We start from the raw sequence: 19,090 nt of genomic DNA, 5'->3' as shown, positions 1-19,090 counted from the left end.
CACAGTCGATAAAACACATGCAAGTATCCTTAAATTGCATGGGAAAGATGTAAAAATGCATTTTGGATGCAACTATGGCACCTTTTACTCCGACTATATTTTAAATGAACTACTTTTTCCTTTACCTGAACTATATTTTACCTATATTCGGTAATAATTGTGTTACATGATGCTCATGTGCATGCATCAGCTCATTGTGAACACATGATTAGACTAATTTGACACTTCTACAACAAACAGTGTGCAAAAGTGCAAATCTTGATGATGATATTAGACTGAATGCAATTTTAGGCTTGCCTGGTGATTTTAGTCTCTGTGCTGGTGCCCTATATCCAGTGTAATATAATAGTGCAATTAAACTTGCCCTCATTATGGTGAGGGGGTCCCCGAGCCACCTCTAATAACCCTGGGGGATCCTGAACCCCACTTTAGCGACCACACACACACACACACATACACACACATACACACACTATAGGCCAGGAGGAGGTCGAGGAGGAGGAGGGGAAGGCCCATGCCCTGCATAGTGGTGGAAAGAATCTCACAAAGTGGGTGGGAACTTAAAGTTTCTAGGGGGGTTTACCCTTAGCAGACAGATAGATCTGATGACCAATAAGTGCTCAGTAGTATTCTGCAGCAACCAACCAGATGGAGATTTGGCCCTTCATATCGTCCCTTTGGAATCACATACTACACGAGATAGTTGCACAGGTTGAGCTGTTGTGTTGTCACTTTGCAGACAAGGGAAATAAACAAGCAGCTTGCAAGGACGCTCAGTCAGGGGGGAGTTTGTCCCCCTCAGCATGTCTGCGCTTAACAAAGAAGGATAACGCACGATTTATGATGCGTTAAAGCGCAAGGCTCACTCAGCTCGCTTTTTTTTTTTTTTTTTTTAAATCCGAAAAAGAAGCTGTGAGGAAAACCATGGTCATCACAAAAGAAAGCTCAAGCTGGGTGCCCAACAAGAAGCCCGGACACATTTCAGGGTGATCACTGAGGATCCACTGAGTGCAAACAGAAGCCGGTGCTGAGCAGAGAATCGGTGAAAGACGAAAGAAGCGAGACAAAGCAGAGCAAAGCAAAGCAAAGCAAAGCCAAGCAGAGGGTTTCCATCCATTTAGGTCGCCTGGTGAAGAGGAGTGGGGGATGTCGTGCAGAAGTGGAGCGGCTCGGGGGGGCAGCAACCCCAACCTGCAGCCCCTCAGAGCCACGGTCCCATACCAGCTCCAGAGGAATAAAATCCTGCTCTGCAAAGATGTCAAGACGGGTAAATAGACTCAGAGGAGCTTTTTTGAATCGCCCTTTGTTTCCCCGTGTTGCAATGCTGAAAAATGAGTTCGGTGTTCAGTGTTTTGTTGTTAGATTATCCATCAACATCCTCAGCTGTTGGCTCTGCTCATGTTTTTAGTATGTAGTGTTTTATGATTTAAGATGTAGCATGTAAGATCAGTTTATTTAAGCTGTCATGGTGTAATTTACACTCATTATTACATTATTATTATTACATCATAAGTTGGGAGTGTTGACATACAGCAGTAAATTCTGTTGCAATACATTTATCTTTATCTGTGTTCTTGAAGGTAACATAAAGGAAATTATGACACACCCTGTTCCTAGTGATTGTGAGGGAAGTTAGTGATGTAGGAAAGCAAATGCCATTATGCTTAATTCTTAAGAGGAAGGAGAACAACCTGTTGAATGTGTTCAAACAGCCACCCTTGATCTTAGTGCAACATGCAGTAAATCTGTGTCAACAATGTAGGCCTCCAACCCTGAACTTCAACACTGCTCCCATAAGGCTGCATGTCAGGAGGCGTAATTCGGACACTCGTCAGCCCCTTTGCCCACTGACCTCTGTGATCTCTGGTGCATGTGCCAAGTGGTGCCCTGTTTTCCACCATGTGTTTGACTGTAGTCATGAAACTGTATGTGTATTTGGTAGTGTTTATTTATACATTCTGTCTGCCTTGTGAACTGGGCTGATGGGAATGCGTGCATGCATGTGTGCACACGCGCCTGTGTGTTTGGGTTCGGGTAGGCACAGTAGCCTGTGGGAACTGTTGCCAGTCTGGACGGCTTTGCTCCTAGCTCAGTGGTCCACACCTGCCAGAGATTACAGTGGACTGAACACACACACACACACACACACACACACACACACACATACCTACTACTACTGCATGCTTGCCACCAGGCCCTTTAAAAAAAGTAAACAGGGAGGCAGCCTGTGAGCTATTTTGTGAACAGCTAACCAGTGTTGTTAAAACAGGGTCATGCCTCTTCAAGAGTGATAAGGGGTTTTGTACAATGTTTCTTTTGCGTTTGCAGTGTTGCTGCAAGCTAAGCGTGATCACACATGCATGAGTTTGCAGCACCGCTGCAAGACCAAAGCTGTTTTGACAAGTATCGAGTTAAGGCGTACTCAATTCCAGCATCGAGTAGCGTCATACCTATCATCCTAATGTGTTTTATGTCTGCTCCCACAAGCTGACAGAACCACGTCTCGACCTCCCAAACCCACCATACGCCGAACCCTGTCCCTGGATGCCATCATTGGACCCTACCTGCAGGGACAGTGGCCCAAAGAGGCAGAGAGTCCAGCAGTCACCTGTGTCAATGACAAAGCCACACAGGTGGGTTCATCTTAAAGGTGTGACCGGTAGCATTTTCAGCATCAGAGTATTGTTGTCAAATTCATTATGATGGCTTGGTGTAGTTACAGTAAACAAATGAGACAATGGTCCGGATGCTTGGCAGCCTCTCTCTCATGCGAGTGGTATTGTTTGTGCCAATGTTTCGCAAATTTAAGACCACATTTCCCATAAACCCCACTTCTTCCAGTCACAAAGAACATGTTGTTACTTGTCCGCCCTGCCTCCTTCCTGCTATCTCTTTACCAAAGAGGATCAACATGTTAGAAGTGATTTTTCCTTTCACTCATTCCATTCTGTCCCATTCTTTTGAAAGCTTCCCTTCCTGTTTTGTGCCATGAAGCAATGTCTCCGAGTGCAGCAAAGCAATGCAGCAGTGAAGGCTGGTATAGGCTGCCTATCTTCTCAGATATGGTCTTGTTTGTTTCCAGCACGTATACTAATGCCTCAAAATGAACATGATAACGATTTGTTGAAATGCCCCGAATAACCTCAGTACTTTACTTTATGTAGTACTGTTCTATTGTATTTCTCAAGCTAATCGCAGTTTAACCCCCGCTAATCACCAGAAAGAATGAAACGGTCATCTGAGTACAGGTTACTGAGTAGAAAACAAGTGTTGCTGTGCTTTCTGCCTGTGTTTAAAAGTGCTGTATAGAGGGCATGGCATCTGAAGTTGGCTCTGCAGGTGTCTAGTCGCTCCAGTTTGACGCTGTGGGTTGAAAGCAGCCAACTGGAAATAAGTCGTTTTTGTTCTTCTCAACCTCTGCTGTTCTTCCCACCGTGCCCCCCTCGACTGTATCTACCCCTAACTGGTGCACAAAGCCTCAGCGAACATCACCAAGCTCCTCGGCTACGTCTTCACTCTTGACACAGTTTAAACCCGAGCAGACCCCTCTGCCTCCATTGTGAGGAACAAACCCCTCCTGACCTCATTATACAGACACCCCATCCCCCAGCACCCTTAACCACACACACACACACACACACACACACACACACACACACACACACCACTACCACCACCACCACCACCCATCCCAGCACTTCACATACTCTCCCCCAGCATAACTGCATTGCATTTCTCCAGATGATATAACTGATGGTTTGTCATTATTTCATTCTTCAGTAGACGTGTTGTCACAGTTTCTCAATTCACCAGTCTTGTGAATTTGTTTCGGAAACCGTGGACTGACAGAGTGGTGGAGATACTCAAATTAGTTTAGTAGATTTATTCTCACTGGAAGCGGCAGCCATGACAGACCGGGTGCTCTGCCACCTATGAGTCTTTTTATAGGTTTGTGTCCCATGATCGCCCCGTTCTTGTTTTGGGAAGGAGGGAGGGGAGCCGCTGTAACTCTACACCGACGTCACTGTACCACCGACTCCTGTTGCTTTCTGACTTATTTAGCCAGCCTATCTGACTATGAGGCCGCTTCACAGGGCGGAATATGGTGTCAGTGTTTTATACGTACACTTTGTAACTCCCCCCTGCAGCGAGATATGGGATCGTCTTGGAGCATAGTAAGATGTCCCTGAACGGGGAAGCTAGAAGATCCCTCTGAGGGCCAAGGCCCAAAGAACAGGCTGCACTTTGGGCATAGAAACCCTGGAGGACATGACGTAGCCGTGCTTCAGGGAGTGGGAGCTAACTTTCTTTGTGCAATGCAAGCTGAGATTGGCTTATGAGTGTTATGGATGACTGAGAGTGGATCGGATTATTTGCGAGCTGAGTGTGTGAAGAAGTTGACTTTGGCCGTGGAGTCGAGAGTTGGTGGTCCTGTGGTTCAGCTCAGGCCGGAGTTCACCTGATGATGATGATGAACCACCATTCACCCACTCCCACCCGACAGCCGGCCGCCGCCGACCCGGCGCCTCCTGCCAGAGGATCAAGAGTCAGTGTGAAGAAGCCGGTATGAACATTCCCCTGTTGGGCGTGGCCTCTGAAAGTAGGACGTTTTTGACTTGTGACTGACAAAAGAAGACGTGCACAGAAATGCATCTAGTCGGCTGTTTGTCAAAGCTGTTTCCCGCTTCAGTGCGTGACTGTGTGATGAACAGCGTTTATGTGTGTGAGACTCTACGTGCACATGTGCACTGGGGTGTTGAATGCTCATAGACGCGTAGTATTTATGGGCCTCACAATGATGTGGTTAGGATGTTTTCTGTGTGTGTGGAAGCCGGGTTGTTTTGCAGTGAGAGCGGTTTTCTCATTACCTTCCTTTGCACAGCTGTTACGAGGCAGGTGTGCGAGACAGCTGCAAGAAGCCACTTCTGCTTTATATTGAAAGCTGTAAAATTGCTCAGCATTCACTGGATTTAATGGAAAATGGTTTTATTCTGTAACAGACCTCCAGTAGGTCAACCCTGTTGACAGCAAGAATTACAGAGACTGGCATATCATATTCTGAATGGTTTAATTGCCAAAATGCAGGACTGTCATTATGTTTATTCAAATGGACTTTTTCGTAGTAGCAAATTTGCTTCTACAAAACATCTCTGTTCTTTTTTTATCCACAGACGCCGAGCTCTTGGGCAGAGGAGACCCGTGGAAGGAGAAGTATTGGTGGACACAAGCGCTCAGCGTCATGGGGCAGTGCAGAGCACTTGAGGGAGGCAAGTACTTTAATTCAGCTGTCATCACTTTGTCAGTTCATTCTGTCTCTTTCTCAATCACACACATACAGACACACACACACACACACACACCCTCCCTCCCACCTCAGCTGTTACTCCTCACCCACGCCGTGATAAGATAATGTGAAATAATGATCCCTGTGGAGAAGTTGGGTAACTTTTTTTTCCTCAAGCAATTTCCTCTTTCCTGACAGTTACATCAGGGGTACACCAAAAAAACTCTGTGATTTATATTTCCAGGCTGTTGAATAGTGCTCTCTCTCTCTGTCAAAAGCAAACCCACACTTCCTAGTGCAACGACACTATTCACTCTCTCTCATGTAACTCAATACACTCGTCATATCAGAATGGACTCCATGGACGTGTCACAAATACACAAATGAAAAAGAAACACTGCAGTCACAGAAATTAATAGTCAGCAGCTGCATGATCTTCAGCACCTGATATGTAGTCTAGCTTGTCAAATATGAAAGGGCTTTCTACGAAGCTGAATGGAGAGCAAAACTGTTAATAACACTGTCATGTCTACATTTTGTTTGCTATACTTCCCATTTTTGTAGCTTACAAACATGACAAAATGCAACATCATATGAGAGTTGGCCCGGAGGATGAATATTTTAGGGGGTAAAGGACTTTAACAAGTTTGAAAACCACTGCTCGAGGGGGATGCTGGAAATGTTTAAATGTTAATTTAAAAACATATCAATCATACATAATTCCTAACATAATTAGCTTGTACAACAAACAGTTCAATAAAAATGTAAATGTAAGTTTGATAAACCACATCTTATATTCAGTATTCCCTCCGGGTTTCCCCAAGTGTCAAATGTGTGTAAATCTGCTGCCGTGGTACTTTGCTCACTGTGACCGGGAAGCCAGACAAAAATCAAGAAAATGGATTTGTGGTTGAAATGCAGCAGCTGAAAACAAGGAGAAAGAAGTGAGAAGGAAGCAAAAACAGAGCCAATAAAATATCGGCAGAATCAGGTTGTTCAGACACTGATTTTGTATTTTCTATCTGTATTGGACCTCTTTATATAGGATTTTATTTCTACCAGTTTTTTTTTTTTTTGCACTGGTCACTGGCTGCTCTAGCCTTTTTATTGACTGCTGGTGTCCTTTTCTCTGTGCTCAGGTGGCCAAGCTGAGGCACCAGTTGCAGAAGCGCTCCCGCCACGCCCCTCCCTCTGCGGGATATGAACTCCCCCACCACCCTCTGCCTGCGGGCCATGCAGCAGGCATCACTCAGGTAGCCCCTGCAGCACGGCAAACTCACCGCTTACCACTTTACTGTTACTGCTGTGGGTAAAATATGCCAACACGCTATGAAGATCAAAACCTGACTGTGATCATGAGTTGACTGTTTCAGTTCATAGAGAAGTAATTAAAAAATGTGTTTAATGAGATTCGAGGTGAAGACAAAGAGCAAAGTCTTCTTGAATACTGCCGATGCAGAGCTTTTTTTCCCAGGCAGACTAACCAGACACTAGCAACAGGGATATAAAAAAACAGTGGTGCTTTTCTTAGGAACTGCTGTCATCAAACCTCTAGAGTCACTGCCATGCTATGACAGTAAGACAATCTGAAACCAGCATACCATAGCATACAATACAAGTACACCCAGTATAGAATCATAGAGCAGGCCCTGAGTGCTTCAGTTCATTATTTTGCCAAGTGCTGTCCTCACATCACCCAAATGCACTTGAGCATATAATCAGGTGCACATTAGCCCTGCTTTAATCGACTGTTCACTTTTTCCCCAGACAATGCCCCTGATGCCGCTGAACAGACTCGCTCCCCGGCTGAGACGCAGCGTGGAAGGGCTCAACCTCGAGCTGGAAGAAGTGTTTGTGTCTGAGAAGTCTGACGATCAGCATGAGGTTAGGCGACACACTTACAGCCAGTCATGTGGGAGCAAATGAAAAGTCCAGTATAAACATAAATCAGTTACTGCTTATACTACTTGTGTTGTTAATTTACCTCATAAAGATTAAACAGGTGGGTAAACTGGAATAGACAAATGACAAGGGGACTATACTGAGTTTGGGTGGGCTAACCTGCCGCTACATCCCTGGTTGCAACTCCTTTTGCTGTTCCTATCTGGATTTTTTAGCTACTTTGTCTGACATTTGCACTTGTTCTCCTCTTGGATGTTCCAGATTTTGGATGTCCCAGACGGTCACAGAGCGCCTGTCCCTGCCCAGAGATGCAGCAGTGGCTCCCAAAGCGAGCCGTCCCCAGCTCCCCTGGATCCCTCCCTCCTGTCTCCCTCTCAGTCGCCCTGCCCCCTGGATCCATCGCTCCTGTCGCCTTCTCATTCTCCTTGTCCCCTGAACCCGTCTCTCCTGTCCCCAGCTCAGTCTCCCTGCCCCATGGGCGAGCCAGGTCAGACAACATGATATCAGATATGTGTGATGCATGACCACGTTCTGTGAAATATCTTTGTGTATTTTGGCTCAATGATTCTCTTCCAGGATTTTTTTTTTTTTTTTTTTGAGGTTGGACTAATTCAAGTTTGCATATCTCCTGTCCTTTGTGCAGAGCCAGTTGGATGTGACGCCCTGTGTCCTTCTCCATCGACGTCGCTCCCTCCGTTTGTGCTGGATCCTCCTCTGCTGCAGCCCTCCTCCTCTTCCTCTTCCTCCCCCCGTCCCAACAAAACCTGCTCCTTCCAGAGGGAGCCGCCAGAGGGCTGTGAGCGTGTCCGTGTGTGTGAAGAGGCGATGTAAGTAACATCCTAAAACGATGGTAAACCCAGTTTAAAAACAGGGATTTTCTTACTTAGTATTAACCTTGTGGGCAATTTTCATCATCCACCAAGATTTGATGGTTCTTAAAACTCAATAACTGTAATAAAATAGAGTTTTAGGAGCTGTAGTTTCTTCAGCAATACAGTCCAGCAGGGTGAGGTGGGCTTTAGTCCCCTTTGTAGGGTAACAATATTGTAACCCGACCAAGCCAGCGCGTGTTTCTGCATCACTCCATGGCCACTCGCTAGCAGGCGAAACAAGCGCTCTTTTGACACTGCCTGTCAAATTATTTGCATCATATCCTGTTTTGCTGTGTCATGCCAGTCTCTTTTGTGATACAATATGCAGATGTGACCGGGCCTTTACATGTGACAGTAATTTTTTAATCCCCTGCAAAATTGTTTGTTTGATTCTGAAGAAATCAGCTGATAGGTCTCTCTCAGAAAGAAAGAAAGAAAGAAAGGGCTTCAGATTTCGGTAGTTACATGTTTTTTTTTTTTTTTTTTTTTTTTTTTTTTTTTACACATAATGATGAGAATAAAAATTATTTTAATGAGGAATAACATACTTTAGTTTCCTATCCTTTAACAATCAGAATCAGTAACTCTCTCCCTCTCTCTGCTTCCAGGTCTGCGTGTCAGGGCGAGCCTCTCCTCCAGCCGTCCTGCCCTGACCCCAATAAAGTCAACTTCACCCCCCACGGTGGCTCCGCCTTCTGCCCTGTCAGTCTTCTGAAGCCCCTCTTGCCCTCTATGGACCTCCTCTTCCGCGGCCTGTCAGTCTCTCCCGTCACCGGCTGCCCGGGCCAGGCCTCCCCGACCAGGCAGCTGGGCATGCCGTAGCCTCAGGGTGGATATCAGGGTGGACCCGGTCAGGAGCCGACCGCGCTGCTGACAGAACCAGGGGATTTTTCTGGAGCTGGAAAAAAAAAAAAAGTGAATACATTTTATATGCAGGGTGAACACGGACACCTGTCAGCGTCTTGTCCATTACTGCTGAAACACACTGACTCGTGACGATAGTGTGTGAAAATAAGCATCTTTTATTGTTAGACTTCAGATTAATGACTGATGAATTCATCATTTCTGCCTGCAGGGTGCTTGGACTCACAGCTATTTACTTGACCTCCCCTGAAATATCCCCAGAATAACCCCAGAATGACTGATTGTTCTTTGATGAGCTTAATATTTTTTTACTTGTTCTTTTGGAATAGGCTTATTCTGCCACATATGGTTTCATTTTGATGTCAAAATAAGTGAATTGAATGTCAGAACCCAAAGCACTTACTATACATGCTGACAACGGTGTTAATATCCTACTATGCATCATTAAGCGTCTCTATCCTAGTAAAGCATGGTTCAGTTTGCAGCTGAATTGGATAGACCTCACTGGTGAAAGGAGGGCATAAATACTTGATGAATTTATTCTTGAAAAATTTTCTGATAAACTATCGGTCGACGAGTTGTTGTTTTTTTTGTTTTTTTTTTCAGTGTTTTCTTAGGGCCTGTAGTTCACACTGCTTTTCTACAGATGTATTTCCAAGTAGAGATATATTTTTGTAGGTTTGGGAGGTCTAACACTTTTGTATTCATATGAGGAATAACTTCATCAGTTTATGATGACAACCCTTGTAGTTACTGATGAGAAGGGATGGAAATTTTATTGGCCTTTACCAGCCAACAGAGGGTGGTGTTTACTGGAGATGACTGCAAGAATTTGAATGGATAATTAAGTTTGTTCTGATTTAGCCATAAAGACGTTGCCATAATAAGGCAACAGTTTCATTTCCATTTCATTTCCATCCCTGCTTGTGTGTGTTTTTAGTCGCACTGTGCTGTTTTAAATATTCACTCTGATTTGACATTTGATTTTCCCTCCTTTTGTAATGTCATTGCTCATGCCGACACGGAACTGTGTTTGTCATTATGATCCTATGCAACAGTGACTTTTAAGAAAATCATAGCCTCTAAAAATGTCATAGCATCGGTAGAAGCACATGAACAATCAGCATCATTTGTCAGTAGCTGTATTTTTCAGAGTTGGGTCAGACCAGGATGTGTGCCCTCATTTTACTTTTTTCTTTCTTTCTTTTTTTAAGGTGAATCTAGTTAAATACCTTCATTGTGACATCCATACCTTAAGAAAAATAAAACCCCAAAAGTCCATGGATTCCTTCTAATAGTCACAAACTCATTTTTTTGGTAAATATTTATTTCAAATCATCAACAAAGACGATAATACTGCTTACAATTACATGAAGCATTGAGCTAACAATACAAAGCTGTGCAAAAGAGAGAAGCACAGCCAAAACAAAACAAACCTAAAAGAAAAAAAAAAAAGAAAAGTCATAAAAACCGCGAGTTCATGACAATAAACTCACTTAAAGATTTTGAAAATGTTGCATACATTCATTGGTTTGATAGCTTGTTTTAGTTTGTGAGGATGAACAGTCACATAGTCTTACACAGCTTCTCCGTGGGTTTCTTTTGTTGTCATCCGTGACACTGACACGTGGATTTGCGGTTTTTAAGTTTTAAGCGCCGCCTTCTGCGCAAACTCCGCTCTGTGATTGGCCAAGAATGGCTCTCTTTAGCCTTACATGGACCAATTATATTCATCCACATCCCAGGACGACAAAAAGGCATGCGACATTTTTCAGGAAGGCCCTTATACATTTTAATAGTAGCCTTTGTAAATGCCGCATTAAATAATCAACACAATCTAAATCAGCTACAATGACACTAGGTGATACTACTTGTAGCGCATTTGGCTGTGAATTGATTCGAGTGTAATTTACCCAGCGCAGTGCTTTTGTGCTGGAGATTCAATTAATAAAACGAAACCTAAAAGTTCAGGCTTAGCTGTTGGGGTCGCTGAGGTCCTACTGGACTCAATCCTGACGCAACTTTATCCCCCTATCCTGCTGCTTTCATCCCAATGAAAACAGAGGAACAGCCTCTGTGCGCCTCTCGGACAGTGCAGCTCCACCTCAGCCGGGACGGAGATGGGATGCTTTTGACACACCGGTACACGCCGCTGATAAGTTGGACTAATAATAAAAACCCAAACAATAATGACATGACAGCTGCCTGTGCGTCCCTGCAGTTTCCCACCGCCCAGCGTTAGCGCGACATTGTGGCCGAGAGGCTTGGGAGGAAATTGCCCGGTTTGAGTGTAGCTATCTCCCCGTTCACTGGGGCAACAAGCGGGAACCATTTCCGGACCCGTGACAGCGGCTATAGTGGAGCGGGAGGTCGGCCTGAGGGCCAGCGGCGGCGGCGGCGGCGGCGGCGGCAGCGCGGTTTCGGTCTCCATACCGGGATTGGTCGAGGACAGCATGGCTGCGGGGAGAGGAGCTTCGACGCCCGGCTCGCTTTTGCAGAATGAGCGGGTTCGGTTCATCGTGTGTTTCCTGGGAGTCTTCGTGTGTTATTTCTACTACGGCATATTGCAAGAGACTATGTAAGTAGCATAATAGTCAGGTCGTGTCTAGCCTCTCTGTAGAGGTGCTGGGTCTTTAACTTGAGTCCATTCAAAAATCATGTCATTTAAATGTTGCCTTGCTAATACACCACTAAAAACCTTTAACAACGGACAGAAGATCATTTTAAATTCAGCCATACGTATGCGCCGCGAAACACTTAAAAAAAAAAAAAAAAGTTTAAAACCGTGGTCCTCCTGTTATTCCCATATGTTTATTCCACTGTAGTGAGCGGTGCGGATTAACAACAAAAACTGAGATTTTAGCTAAGTAAGTGTTGCTGGGTGGACCACACTTACGCCGAATATACAGGTCTAACCAAACCATTCGTTTAATATCAATATGTCACATTCCACCAGGTGTGTAGCAGTGTTAACAGGAAGATGACACTAAATTGGCAAAAATTGAATGGACTTTGGTTTGACGCTCTCTTTCCATTTCTGTGAAGGTGGCGCGTACCTGTTACTCAGACTAACTGGATTTGCCATTCCTCCACAGCTGAACACTCCCGTGCTTTAATGACTTATTATTTCATACTTTGATCAAATATGTATCTGTCAACAAATTATGAGTGATAATGGCTTTTCATGGTTCTCTGTAGTGGAGCTGAAACCCAGTTGCATTCCTCATACAGAGTCATGACACATGTGGTATGTTGTTGCTGAAGTCACTAGAGGGAGAGGGATCCTATCTCTGGTTACAGAACGACTCCGATCTGGTGTCTCACTTCCTCTCGAAGCTGGATGCTGTTCTTTTGTATGTTGTTGTTTGTTATCTAACATTGACATTGTGTAGCTGTCTTTTATGTGTTTTGAATTCCTTGCTGACAGCTGTCTCTTCTTACCACAAGCAAGGGCGTTATTAGAAAGCCTGGGTCCGATTGCAAGATGTCACACTGGCGCCGGCCGACCCTAGTGTCACATGTAACTTACAGTATCGCCTCTCCTTGTACAGTGTGGGGCCTCATGAAAGTATTCGCCCCTCTTTTCCCCCCACTAACCCTGCTCCTGTCAGTTCATTGTGTGTCTTGCACTGCACTCAATACACCCCTTTATCTCTGACTTATCCAGCACTCGAAGCGAATATGGTCAGGGGGACGAGAAGGAGACGTTCCGCTTCGCCCAGACGTTGGTCTTCATCCAGTGCATCATCAATGCTATGTTTGCAAGGATCTGTAAGTAAGCTGAGGATGTTTTTATGAATAGGTAACCACATTTTTGAGAATGGGATACAGCCAAATAACATAATACAAAAGCTTTTCCTTGTTAAGTTCTCAATTTTGCATCTGACAGTTTAACCTGGGCTTTTAATCAAATTCTTGTAGCACGATTCCGCCTTTATTTACCTCCAAAAGGCAAAGCCAATTATAGTTTGCACATTATATTTCATAGAGTCTTTTTTCTCCCACACTTTCCGCTCTGTTCTTTGTCAGTGATCCAGTTTTTTGAGGGCTCCAGACCGGATCACACCAAGAGCTGGCTCTATGGGTTGTGTTCCCTCTCTTATCTGGGAGCCATGGTGTCCAGTAACTCGGCCCTTCAGTATGTCAACTACCCCACGCAGGCAAGTTTGTGCTTTCACATGTGTATTTTTGGCAGGTTAATATGAATTTTAATTTACTGTATATCATCTCTTCCTGAACAGTGTTGGTATCATTGTGTACTAAAACAATCTCTTCCTTGTGCTAGGTATTGGGAAAGTCCTGCAAACCAATACCAGGTATTTTTTTTTTATTATTATTACTTTTTTCACTGTTGCAAAATATGTCTTAGAGAGAATATTAGTTGCAGATGTAGTGACAGGCAAGTTGGTGTACTATATCCAGTGAAAGTGACTGGAAATTCCAATGTTGATGGATTCCCTTACAGGAACAGTTCACATAAAACAAAGATATTTTCCTACTTCCCCTAAGTATAATCTGTCCATCCTGATACTTTGTGTGATTTGGTGAGGTTTCCAGTCTTTCACAATCCACTCTGTCTGTCATTATGTACGGGTATTTCTTTGAGGGAAATTTTGTGGAAAAAGCACAACAGCAACAGCTTTATCCAAAAGTAATGACATGGATACCCGAGTTTTATTAGGAGCTGTTTCCATTAGCAAGTCAAGTTACCTGTGCACCCATCATCCATTGCACTTAACAAATAAGAGAAAGAGAGAGTAGTGTTATCTTTCAAATGATCAAGGCTTTCCATATTGAGAGCATATGTGTCAGCTTTAATGCTATCAGTATCGGTATGTTCTGTTTGTGCAGGAAGGTTAGCTCTTGCCCTTTTCTGATTTGTTATCTCCTGTTGAACACACACACACTCACTTACACACACATACATATGCACTTCACTGTCCATATGTTCAGCTCTCAGGAGTAATGTCCAGATATCAACTCCATGGTGAAATAATAAACCCAAAATGCAGAGGTGAGTCTGTGGTGCTAAAAGGCTGTCCATCCTGTTGTTGCAGTGATGATCCTCGGCGTGACAATCTTGAGGAAGAAATACCCGCTGGCAAAGTACCTGTGTGTGCTGTTGATTGTGAGCGGCGTGGCTTTGTTCCTCTACAAACCCAACAAGAGCTCGACCACAGCAGATGACCACGTTTTTGGATTTGGGGAGATTCTGTTGGTGAGTACACACAGCCGTGTATTCCTGCGTTGGTTTCTCAACCTTTACCGGCTCAAGGCTCACTTTCTTCTCTTAGAGGTCGATCAAGGCCCACAAGAGAAATTTTCCCTCAGATATTTGGTGTCTAATGAAAACGTGCCAGTGCCAACACTTTGCAGGCTGTTGTTATAAACTGAAAAAAGCAAAAAAAAAACAAAACAAAAAACAATTCCATTCAGCAGAGCATAGATTTTACTTCAAGTCGCATTGGTATTAATAAGCAACATCATCACCTCCCCTTATATGTGGCTGTTGTCAGGATTTTCTCTGGGAGAGCATCATCCGAACCTGTTTCAGTTGGATGAATCTTACAGTTTTGTTTGAAAGAAAATGTTATATTAAATAAATGTGACCTATTTTACTCGGCCTAAATTTGAAGAAGTTTTCTTATTTTGCTCAGTGACTGTGAATACATTTTGAAAAGCATGGTATTTTATGTCTGCATCAACCAGTGGGCCTTCACAGTAAGAGCAGGCATAATAAAATGTATCGGCATCAGCAATCAGCTAAAAGAGTTGGAAAATATCGGATATCAGTAAAAATCCCAAACCATGCATCCCTAATTAGGCTATCCCTTTGTTGTAGCTGCTCTCGTTGACAATGGACGGTCTGACCGGCGTGGCCCAGGACCACATGCGGGCTCGATTCCAGACGAGTCCCTACTACATGATGCTGAACATCAACATGTGGTCCATCCTGGTGCTGGGACTTGGTGAGTGATCAGACACGAAGCTCGACCTCTGTCACCTCGTAGGCACACAGGATGTGACGCTGTGACCCCCGACATGCTGCACACAGTTTAGATGTAGCAGGGTAGAGTGTGTACATGCACGAGGAGAGAGAGTTTTCATTGAGGTATCACTCCTGAGCAGAGGACAGTTTTAAATTGACATCAAGTTCCTAATGTGTTACCCTCTAGTTTAGTTTATTTATCAGCACTGCTGTTCCTGACTGCATGTATGTCACTGGGTCATCAGCTGTGCCCGTCCTGTCACAGATTTAGTCAAGTTAGGCCAGTTCCAGAAGGTTCAGCTGGTGATTTCTGGCGTCCCAGAGCTCCCAGCGCCCACTCAGCTCTCCACACCAAATACAGTCAAAGCCACTCCCAATCTCCTGTATCTGTGCTTAGGCTTCATCCCGATTTCAATCATTCCCTAACAGTTTTATAATGTGCTGCTGATCTCTCTGCAGGCTTTGCTAGTATTTATTAATATTAGAAGATTAAGACAACGCGCAGATGATGATCACAATAAGCCAATGTCCTGAAACGGCGTCATCGTGTCAGAAAACGAGTTGTATCGGCAAACATTTCCACCAAGAGCTGAGAGCAGTGCCTTTCAGCTCTGACTGCCACATCTGTGCTGTCATGTGATCCATAACTCCTGTCGTACATGTAAGATAGGCACATAAAGCTGGTTGATCATTAACCATATTGTTGGAGTATGTATGCTATAAGTAAGCTATAAGTAAGTATGCTATTTTGGTGAATTCAAATATACACTGAACACTATAATGTTGTGCAAGGACAAAATAATATTATATAAGGCACCATAAGCACATTTTTTTCAAGATACAACCATTTTCTTTTCTTTCTTTCTTTTTTTTTTTTAAATTACATTAATTATTATTATTAAATTTACACTGTAAACATATGCCATTTACAGTGTGGTGTTACTGGATCCTTGAAAGTTGTCTTAAATGATGTTTATTTAATCCCTCAGTAGTATTAAACAGTTTTAGTAGAACAGCAAATAAAATGTTGTTTTTTTCCCCATTGTATTTTCTTTACAACAGCAACACAGTCCGAATTTAATGTCCTCTAACAATTCATTTTATCTTAAATTCAGCTCTAGACAGCATTATAAAGGCCTTACATCTGATTTTCTGGACCCTGTAGATAACCTTTACAGCAGTTTCGATACACTCTTTTTAATCACTGTATGAAACCTGCATTACATAGCTGGGATTTGATGATATTAACCAGAGTGATGAGATACGCCCAAGTCTCAAATCCCACAAATCCATTACGATATCGTTTTCCCACAAGGCTTCATCTAACTGCCGTTGCTGTATTTAACCACTTGGTGGAGCTCTATGCCTACACTTTGAATCCAAACCTCATTCTTTCTGCATGTGTGTTAATAGAAAGGTATCTGCACCAGTCAAGAGAACATGACATATTTTTTAAAGGAAGAGGCACACGAGATTAAAAAACAGAATGAATAATAGTTGCTGTGTTTTTTGGTCATGTTATTAGATTTACATTAATATGTGTTGTTGTCTGCTCTCAGCGGTCCTGTGGACAGGCGAGGTTTGGGAGTTCCTGAGTTTCACCGAGCGCTTCCCCAGCATCTTCTACAACATTCTCCTGTTTGGATTAACCAGCGCTTTGGGTCAGGTGGGTGGATGGATAGAGTGATGGGCACGGTGGGTGGACGAGAGGAGTGATAAAAGCCTGGTTTCATAAAGCTTTATTGCTTTTCGTCGTGAGAAATGTACTTTGATAGATGTGTTAGAGAGAATGTGACAAGACAAGCTCCCTCGCAGCATATTTTTATAACAACAGTACTTTTTTTTCTCTCTTTCGTTATGCTCTCCCAGACCTTCATCTTTATGACGGTGGTGTACTTTGGACCCCTGACCTGCTCCATCCTCACCACCACGAGGAAGTTCTTCACCATCCTTGGCTCGGTTATTCTGTTTGGCAACGTCATGAGCTCCATGCAGTGGCTTGGGACCGTCCTCGTGTTTCTTGGTGAGAATTAATACTAATTTCACTCTGCATCTATAAATTTATTCTCACAGTTTCAGTTTATTCTGTACCTCTGGCTTTTTCTCAGTCGTTAGCTTAAATGAAGTATTTTGGTTCCTATGGGTAGCATTTTGTGTTAGCTTAGCATAAAGATTCTAAGTCTATGGGAGTTGTTAGCCTAGCTCCATCAAAGTACCTTACAGCAACTCCGTAGCTGTATTATTTACACAGTGTATCATGTGGATTTGAAATCCAGGTCTGTAAGATTAGTTGCTCTGTGCTCCCCTGGGCTGCTAATCCATTTTACTGTATTTCTGTCTCCATCCACTTCCAATATGCAGCAACACAGGTCCCAAAATAATACTTTTAGCACATAAACAAATGCGAACAAAGTGAATTATGGCAGTATATTTAAATAAATAAAAAAAAAAAACAGTCCTGGTACCCTTTTTGAGGAAATTAAACAGCTCTTTTCTTGTTATTTCCTATTTGAAGTGGAAAGTAGATCTGGCAGGAAGCCTCTGCTGGAAATTTCCACATAGGAGCTTTGAGCCAGAAGGAAACATCCTGATACTTTCAGAAAATAATTTTAATTACACAAGAAAAAAAAAACAAAAACAGTACCAGGACCTCTTGCTTTCTATATTGGCATAATTTGCTTTGGTTCGTGTTCATTTAGGTGCTCGAAGTGTTTATTTTTGGAGGGTTTTTTGCCCGACTGTGGAAGTGAATAGAGAGACACAAGTGCGGTATTCTAGATTATCATTTCAGTGGATTACGGAGTAGCAAATGTGGATATTTTGCCACCATGCAGAGTCATATAACTCCCAACGATGTAACTACACAGTCCAATACTCCACCAAAGTTCAGTTTTGCTTTAATTTCATGAAAACCTTTTGGCTGACTGGTAAGTGAGCGCAGCTTGAGGGATGCACACATGGGGTGTATCTGAGGGATTTTCTTACAGTGATGTATTTGGAGAAAATCCTGGATCGGTCTTGAATTTTAAAGGGTTAAAAATCCAGCGGACTAAATGATGGCTTCGCAGCTGCTGAGGCTCTCGCTGCCTCCTTCATCACTTAATTGCTTTGTGTTTTCTCCTTTTTAGGTCTTGGTTTGGATGCCAAGTTTGGCAAAACCCCCAAGAAGACGACACACTGAAGCATCTGCAGCGCCTGATAGACAGAAAAATCACAGGTCAAATGGACAGCACTTCTATAGCCAGTAACTTACTTTCTCAAGACATGCTGTACAGGCCCGCGTGCCTATGATTTGTTCCACTACCGTTTTATTTTTAACTTAACTGTGTTCAAAAGAGATGCCCTGTAGTTTTCAACTCTGACTAATGTGTACTTTTGATATGTCATATGTCATAAAGACGTGTTTTACTCGGGATCAAGGCCAGTCAGGGCTGTCGGAAGGCTTCAACGATGACTTCGACCACATTATGACATGTTTTTGTGGAGAAATTCAGACTGGATGAAAGAGTCGGGTGGAAAAAAAAAAATCTGGATGAAATCCTTATTGTTATTGAAACCAGCTCTTTTCCTTTTGAAGAACATTATACCAGACAAGGCCTAAGAAATACATTTCCAGCATTTAACTCATGAATTTATCACCAAGGAACGCCTGGCTTCTCAAAGTTTTCCAAGTTTTACGTTGACACAAAACCAGGCACAGAAAATGTTTTGACTCTAAATTGTCAGTCGCTAGAACATGTGCAATCTCCATGTGTGTTTTCTCTCTTGGCAAACAATTTGCCAAGTATCATGGCATTTATAAAATATAAACGGTTGTATGTAGTCCTTTGGGTTATGTCAAATCCCACTGTTGAATTGTCTTACAATGTTTTTTTTGTTTTGTTTTTCTACAAATGGAAAATGGCTAATCATAAAAGGGAAATTGTGATATATCAGACCAACCTACACAACTGTTCTTGGTGAATTTTGTTATTTATTTATTTGTTTGTTTGTTTGAATGCACACCTCATTGGTTCACATCATTGATTCTTCAATCAGATAGCAACAGACACAATCTTTTAATGGCTGCATCATGTAGAAAACTGCCATAAAATAGCCAGTGATTAAATATTAATTGAGTAAGATTAATCGCCAGTGTGTCCCATATCAAACACGTTACTGAGCTGTTGTTCAAGAGCT

At 43.1% G+C, this 19,090-nt stretch overlaps 2 protein-coding genes across 2 annotated transcripts; both read left to right on the top strand.

Annotated features, from left to right (window-relative positions):
- The first annotated feature begins 1,056 nt into the window (after positions 1-1,056).
- fam117aa (family with sequence similarity 117 member Aa) lies at positions 1,057-8,965 on the top strand. The gene is made up of 8 exons (XM_030058475.1): positions 1,057-1,267; positions 2,488-2,633; positions 5,172-5,267; positions 6,424-6,537; positions 7,052-7,168; positions 7,448-7,673; positions 7,830-8,013; positions 8,667-8,965. The coding sequence occupies exons 1-8, from the start codon at positions 1,147-1,149 to the stop codon at positions 8,878-8,880; spliced, it is 1,218 nt and encodes a 405-aa protein (XP_029914335.1). The 5' UTR covers positions 1,057-1,146; the 3' UTR covers positions 8,881-8,965.
- A 1,975-nt stretch (positions 8,966-10,940) lies between these two features.
- Positions 10,941-18,856, top strand: slc35b1 (solute carrier family 35 member B1). Its single transcript, XM_030058841.1, has 9 exons — positions 10,941-11,500; positions 12,590-12,693; positions 12,952-13,082; positions 13,208-13,238; positions 13,980-14,140; positions 14,765-14,891; positions 16,471-16,577; positions 16,781-16,934; positions 18,040-18,856. The coding sequence occupies exons 1-9, from the start codon at positions 11,376-11,378 to the stop codon at positions 18,090-18,092; spliced, it is 993 nt and encodes a 330-aa protein (XP_029914701.1). The 5' UTR covers positions 10,941-11,375; the 3' UTR covers positions 18,093-18,856.
- The last annotated feature ends 234 nt before the right edge of the window (positions 18,857-19,090 follow it).

This window comes from Myripristis murdjan, chromosome 8, assembly GCF_902150065.1.
Source record: "Myripristis murdjan chromosome 8, fMyrMur1.1, whole genome shotgun sequence".
NCBI lineage: Eukaryota > Metazoa > Chordata > Actinopteri > Holocentriformes > Holocentridae > Myripristis > Myripristis murdjan.
The sequence above is the reverse complement of the archived record's forward strand: the minus strand, read 5'-3'. Positions and strand labels throughout refer to the sequence as shown.

What these genes read in the sequence shown, in the direction of transcription:
- fam117aa (XM_030058475.1), top strand. Translation starts at nt 1,147, where the DNA reads ATGTCGTGCAGAAGTGGAGCGGCTCGGGGGGGCAGCAACCCCAACCTG. An exon ending in GTGCAGAGCACTTGAGGGAG is followed by an intron (nt 5,268 to 6,423) that starts GCAAGTACTTTA and finishes CTCTGTGCTCAG; the next exon opens with GTGGCCAAGCTGAGGCACCA. An exon ending in ATGCAGCAGGCATCACTCAG is followed by an intron (nt 6,538 to 7,051) that starts GTAGCCCCTGCA and finishes CTTTTTCCCCAG; the next exon opens with ACAATGCCCCTGATGCCGCT.
- slc35b1 (XM_030058841.1), top strand. Translation starts at nt 11,376, where the DNA reads ATGGCTGCGGGGAGAGGAGCTTCGACGCCCGGCTCGCTTTTGCAGAAT. An exon ending in GGCATATTGCAAGAGACTAT is followed by an intron (nt 11,501 to 12,589) that starts GTAAGTAGCATA and finishes TGACTTATCCAG; the next exon opens with CACTCGAAGCGAATATGGTC. An exon ending in GACCGTCCTCGTGTTTCTTG is followed by an intron (nt 16,935 to 18,039) that starts GTGAGAATTAAT and finishes TCTCCTTTTTAG; the next exon opens with GTCTTGGTTTGGATGCCAAG.